This window comes from Cyphellophora attinorum (assembly GCF_001299255.1).
Source record: "Cyphellophora attinorum strain CBS 131958 chromosome Unknown Contig3, whole genome shotgun sequence".
In the NCBI taxonomy this organism is placed as follows: Eukaryota; Fungi; Ascomycota; class Eurotiomycetes; order Chaetothyriales; family Cyphellophoraceae; genus Cyphellophora; species Cyphellophora attinorum.
In genome coordinates, this window is record NW_017253231.1 from 353825 (window position 1) to 359824 (window position 6000).

Sequence of the window (6000 nt, forward strand, 5' to 3'; positions counted from 1 at the left end):
GTGAGTGTGGGGAAGGCGGGGGTTTCGTGCTTGCAGTGCGCGAGAATTCCGTCACCATAGAGTTTGCGATCTCGCAACCATCTCGAACCCAAAGCACCCGTCTAGACCATAGCAATTTGTCAATCGCGTGCCAGCGTCTCAGCAGGACGGCTTGTCTCGAAATCCAGATCTCGGATCTCGAGACCTGCTCTGCTCGAGCGGCAAAGCAGATGATGTTGACCATTGGCATGGGATCTTCGGCCGTTCAGAATACTTAGTCCCTTGCCAGGTAACCTGAAGTCCGCCGGAGACGGAAACGTGTCAGTTTAGCGTTTCTGTCAATCTCGTATCTGGCAGTTCTGCGAGACCTGACGGTCAAGTTAAGTTGACGACATGTTGCACAAATCCCCTTGCTCCGTGCCAATCAGCTGGAGTTTTGAGAGCCGCTTCTGGAGCCTGCTCGCTCATGCGGCAATGTTCAGTGGCTCCGGACTGTGCGTGTACAGATCAATGGCGGCGGAAGGATAAATGCGACGGGCAAGAATCGTATGAAGGGAGCGTTGTGGATGGGTAGGGACGGTCGTGTTATAGCAGAGCAAGTTTGGCGACTGTTAATCTGGCAATGGCTTCCAAAATGCCAAGAGTCGCTCGTTTTCCCATACAAAACTTCATGCATGTAGCCCGGCTCATATACTTGCTGCCCCAACTCGCCCCTGGACAGAAAGCGGGGCGCGACTGCTCCGAAGACATCCATAACAAAATTGTAGGTCGGGCGCCAGGTCTGCTTGCAGGGAACAAGAAACCATTTTTCGGAGCTCAGGATGAACGGATAGAAGTTGAATGTGTCCCAAAAGGGCAAGCCCCTTGCCTGAAATAGAACGGGTCATTTTCTTTGCGCTTTGCACGACCGATACCTCGGTAGATAGATATCACAGGGACTAAGACGAACGAGACATAGTTCCAGCACTGCAAAGGCAAAGGTCCAAAAGAGTAGTCTGTTTGCTACACATTCCCTCGCCCTTATATACACACTATCTTGAAGCCAGCATGAGGACGCCTGCGCTGAAGAACAACCCGACGAATGGGTGACGGTGACAAATCGTAAAGAACGTAGAGCAGGAAACCGTAATTGAACGTGTGCCTGCTCTGGACTGTACGTTCCTGATAGAACCCGCCTGGAAGACGTTTTACAGCAGCTGTCGTGAGCACCTGAAAGTCCAGGGCCGACATGTCGTGAGCACTTACCCACTCGTGGGAAAGACCCGGTTTAGTCCTCTGCGCCCTGCATGATACGTTAGCATATTCAGTCTCAAGGTAAGTGGAGAAGGTCAAACTCACAAGCAGGTCGTCTGCGATCCTGTTCTCTGGCAGCACCAGCAATACCCTCCTGCTCGAACCTTTGCTCTTCGCGCCTCATGAACCTGTCACGAAGCCATGCTCTTCTGGCACTCGCGCCTTGGGCCTGGATTTCATCGGGTATCTGCTCGGCCTCCGCTGCTTGTCTTTCTCGGACGACCTCGCCATTTGCGCCCGAGCTAGTCACGGCAGCTGGTGCCGGAGGTGCCGGTGTGGTAGGTTGCAGCTCCGTGGCCTGGCCATGCTCTGGATCCTGGGCGGAAGTGGTAGCTCCGGCAGTGGTTGCTCTTCTCCCGCGCACGCGGTCCCTGATCCGAATACCCAGATATCGCATGATCCCATGACCGGCCTCAGCATCGATGGCCGCTACGGTTGCTTCCTCGCCATTGGCTCGCGCGCGCATGCGTCGCACAAGCCGTTCACGCCGGACCATGATGTTGGTGACGTTGACTGGGCAGTATCCAGCCGGAAGTGCAGTCGCTTTGCACATAGGACAAAGTGATGAGTTGTTCTGTAGAAAGGGATCGATGCATTCTGAGTGAAAGATATGGTTGCACGGGAGCTCGCGGACAGGCGTAACACCGTGTATGAAATCATCGAGACATATAGGACATGACAGCTGCGAGTATGGTGTCTCGCGAGGTCGACTAGTCGTGACTGCCGTTGATGCTGCCTCTGTGGCAGACTTATCGGCGTTTGCTGCAGCTGCAATTATTGCAGGGTCTGAGGATGTGTATGTATAAATGGGCATCTTATCCAGAACGGTCTTCGGCACATTCAGACGCTTGATTCCGAGAGCCTCGAGATCGACCTCGCCACGTTCGACACGGCGCTGGAGTCGTCGACGTTGGCGGCGCTGAATGCAGTGCATAATGACTGATGTGGTGAGTACGACGGCAAGCAATATTGCCAAAACGATAATAAGGAATACCCATAGTGAGGGAATGCCGGGAGAGCCAGATACATCGACCTGAGTGACAAGACGAATGAGGTCGTGGGGGTCGAATTGCTCAGACAACTGTTGTCCGCCCGGCGCATTCGATATGTTTCCAGAGTATTGACCGAGCGCCTGCAGTACCCCAGCCCCCACGGCACCTGGTAGGGCATAAATGCCATACTGGTTCTCGCCCTGCCACTGTCCACCATCGTTCAAGGACCATGAGGGATCGTTTACATTCGGTGGCGCATCGTTGCTTCCGTCCGGGTGAAAGAAGTATGCTCCTGCGACAGCATCTGCTCGCATAGACGAGAGAAATGCTTGTACACATTCTGGTGTCGTCCAGGGCGCAATAGCAAACGGTGGAAGGCGACTCGACGGAAGGTCCGAACCGCGAGTAACGTTCGCAGGTATGACGGAGAGAGTGTCGTTCGGGCAGGCGGCATCAGGCACGTCGGGAACGTACAGCACTCCACGTAGGACGTTCCAATTATTTGGGTTGTTTGGATTTAATGTGGTGACTAGATTCGATGTCTCGAACCGATATGCCGCAGTTTCGTTAAGAACAGTGAACCCTGACGAGCGATCATATTGCTGGTCAGGGAACACGACTGATATTATTTGCGCTGCTTGAGCGGCTGTTCTCCATGTCAGCTGTGATCGCGACGACTCTACCACACTGCCGGAACCTTCGGGACTGCATACCCATAGCGATGGAGTTCAACTATTGTTGTGTCTCCTATGTATATGTATATGTTTAAAAGGTGTGCGATATGGACAACCCTACTCGGTCTACCGCATTGTAGGGACGTCTTCGTGACTCGGTGGGAGGCGCGCGCAGTTAGACAGAAGGTGTGAAGCACGTAAGACTGAGGTAAGTGCAAATCAACTCGAAGTCATGGCCAGCATCATTGAGCTAATCGTGCCGGTACGTGCCTAAGCTACACGCTGACGCAAAGACAAGAAGTAGTTTGGGGCTGTGAAGGACAAGCAACGCCAGGACTGGCGGCTGCGCGAGTCTTGGGAGCAGATGTTCGAGTCTCGAAGATGTCAGAGACTTGTGGCGAATTGTGTCTTGGGCGTCTCAGCATCGGCGCGGCTTCCTCTAAAGTCGGTCTGTGACAGGCCGCGCGTTGGAGATCCGACCCATCGTTCTGGGTGCTGATTCGCGTAGATAGCGAAGGGGTCAAAAAAGTCCGAAAAGGAGGGGGAGTCACCAGAGCTTAGTGGTCTTCCAGGGACACCCGAAGCGCTCGTTCACTGCCTGCAAGATTCGTCAACCAACTTACTTTTGCTTGACCATTCCGTAATCTCACCCTTGTCTACACATTTCCCCACGGGATCATGCTCTGGAATTGGAATACAACCACTGGTCGTACGCCTAACCAGAATTTGACCAAAAGGCTCGCAAACCATCGTAACATCACCTACTCAGCCACCCCGAAGCCCGCTCAATCTGTTGCAGCATTTCTGTGATCTTGCCTCGTTCGAGCTCGTCTGCGATGTGCGTTGCAGCAACTAGCAAAGGTCGTCTTGCATGCGGAAGCACGCCGGCTTCATGGTTCTCTGCCACTATTCCGCAGATCTGCCTCGAATGCCATATCAGGCTTTTGTGATTCTTAGGAAGCTCGATCATTGACGGCTTGCATTCCAGCAGGAGGAGAGAGGCAGTGTGATAAAGTAGATTGCCTATTACTGCTGCAGCCGAGCTGTAGAGAAGCATAGGGAACCGATTGTGCTCGTCGTCCAGGATAGATGGGTACGACATGAGTGCTTGCATTCCCTCCGGACGACAATTGTGCCAATCCTCAAGCAGGTCATGTAGTGCTTTCCACTGGGCAGGCGCTTCACCATGATGTTCTTGAGTTCGGTTGAAATTGCCTATGTTGATTGAGCTAGTTACAATCATGGACAAGTACAGCGCATATTTCGAGTATGCTTCGCCCCAGGTCTGTGATCGAATGTAGCTCATGGCTGTCGACAGAGACTCGCTCGGAAAGAATTGGTACAATCGAAGGACGCTATTCCGGGAGTGCGCGAGAGCGTCCCAGTTAGACAGCATGGCGAACGCCCAGAACAAGCTCTGTTCAAAGCCACTGCTTCTGGCGTCAATCGAGGTACGCTTCAGAAATGATGCGCAAGCCTCCATGCTGTCCTGGCTTTCACGGTGGTCAGCTGCCATCATGTCATGAACGCAGAGCAGCAACAGCGCTGCCACAGAGCTGGCGTCTAATGACCGAATCTCGAAATGCATCAAGCGTTCGGCATCGCGGCAAAGCTCGCTGCTCTCTGCCGTCGGAGGCCGCCCAGCCTGAAGCTCCAGGTGTCGGGAAGAGACTGCTAGGACAGCATAGTGCAAAGCATCGCTCGATTTCGCCATCATTGGCAGCGTGTACTGGAAATGTCTTCGACTCTCGCAAACATCTAACCAAGGAGCTATATTCTTGCTGTAGTTTTGCCAAAGCTCTAGCTGACGTCGTTTGTCCAATTTTGTACAACCGAGTGGTCTTGCCGACAGGGTCTGATGAACCAGGCGTAGACCTTTGGAACGATACGCGCCGCTTAAGCTTAGCAGGTTTAGAGCATCAAGGTCTGCTCCTGGGTCTGATGAGTCGCTGCCAGGACTGACTGTCAACAACCTGATCTGCTCCAGCAACCGCTCCCTGGCTCCGTGTGCTGGCACAGAGAATCGCACTTTGGGCTGGCGTGCGTCGTTCGATCGCGTAGTGGGCAGCAGCAAATGGTCCAGGCACTCCAAGTACGTGATCTCATGGTCATGATTGGACAAATGTGGCTCAGGCTGTGCAGCACCGTGCTTGGCCGAGATCGAGGACAACGAAGTCGCGGTCGAGCCAGAGCGGGTCGCTAGTGAGGTCCCTGAAAGCGGTTCCGAACTGCAGGAATCGGAGCTTGATGGTGCATGTGTCTGCGCCTGCTGGTTTGAGGCACTGTTGGATGCGTTTGCTGTCGTTATGATGTCGTTACCACCAAGATCCACGGGATTTGCTAACTCGTAGGGGAAGCGCTGACATTGCGGCTTGCAGGACCGACCACTTATTTCAGCTTCGATTGTTGTAGGACCAGACTGCTTCTTGTCGACTTGTACGCATGACGGGGAGCAGGTACGGGACGCCGTAGCATCACAGGCTGAACTCTCTGGCTCTGCGAGCGAAGCAGCAAGCTTGTCACCAGGCAGCGAAGGACCAGGCTGTGAGTTAGACAGGCTCTCGGTATCGACATGAGCCTGCTGGGTTTGAGTGTCGTCGAATCTCACATCAACGATCTTCCAAGATTAGCCAATGATCCTTTTACTAGGTAGTTCAAATATGCAGCCGAAGAAAATCACCTTCAGTTGACCATTTGCCCTTCGCTTCGTAGGCCTTGCCAGGAGCATTGACGGGTGGTCGGCATCGAGTCCGCTCAATCTGAACGTAAGACCAGTGTCCCATTCACACTTCTCTCCTCGGAAAATGCACTTGCCACAGGTTGGCTTCTCTTCACCACCTGCCAAAATGGTCAGTCCGAGCGGTTCAATGGAGGACCCCCTAGTTACACTTCTTCCTTCTACGCCTGCAGTTCAGGCAGCCGTTCCTCCCCCGTGTACGTTTGGCGCCTAGCTGTGCCACTTGCAGCACGTCGTTCTCTTGGCGTCTCTTCTGAGGAGTGACTTCAATTACCTTATGCGCTCTGTCAGCGCCGTCGACGGCGAAGACGCCACTGAGGTCCAT

At 53.7% G+C, this 6000-nt stretch overlaps 1 protein-coding gene across 1 annotated transcript; it reads right to left on the reverse strand.

The window, feature by feature from the left end:
- Positions 1 to 1220: 1220 nt before the first annotated feature.
- AB675_8382 (putative RING finger membrane protein) lies at positions 1221 to 6000 on the reverse strand (the record flags this gene model as incomplete). Its single annotated transcript, XM_018148823.1, has 5 exons — positions 1221 to 1261; positions 1318 to 2910; positions 3704 to 5555; positions 5619 to 5776; positions 5877 to 6000. 5 exons carry the CDS (start codon positions 5998 to 6000, stop codon positions 1221 to 1223), a joined length of 3768 nt encoding a protein of 1255 aa, XP_018004721.1.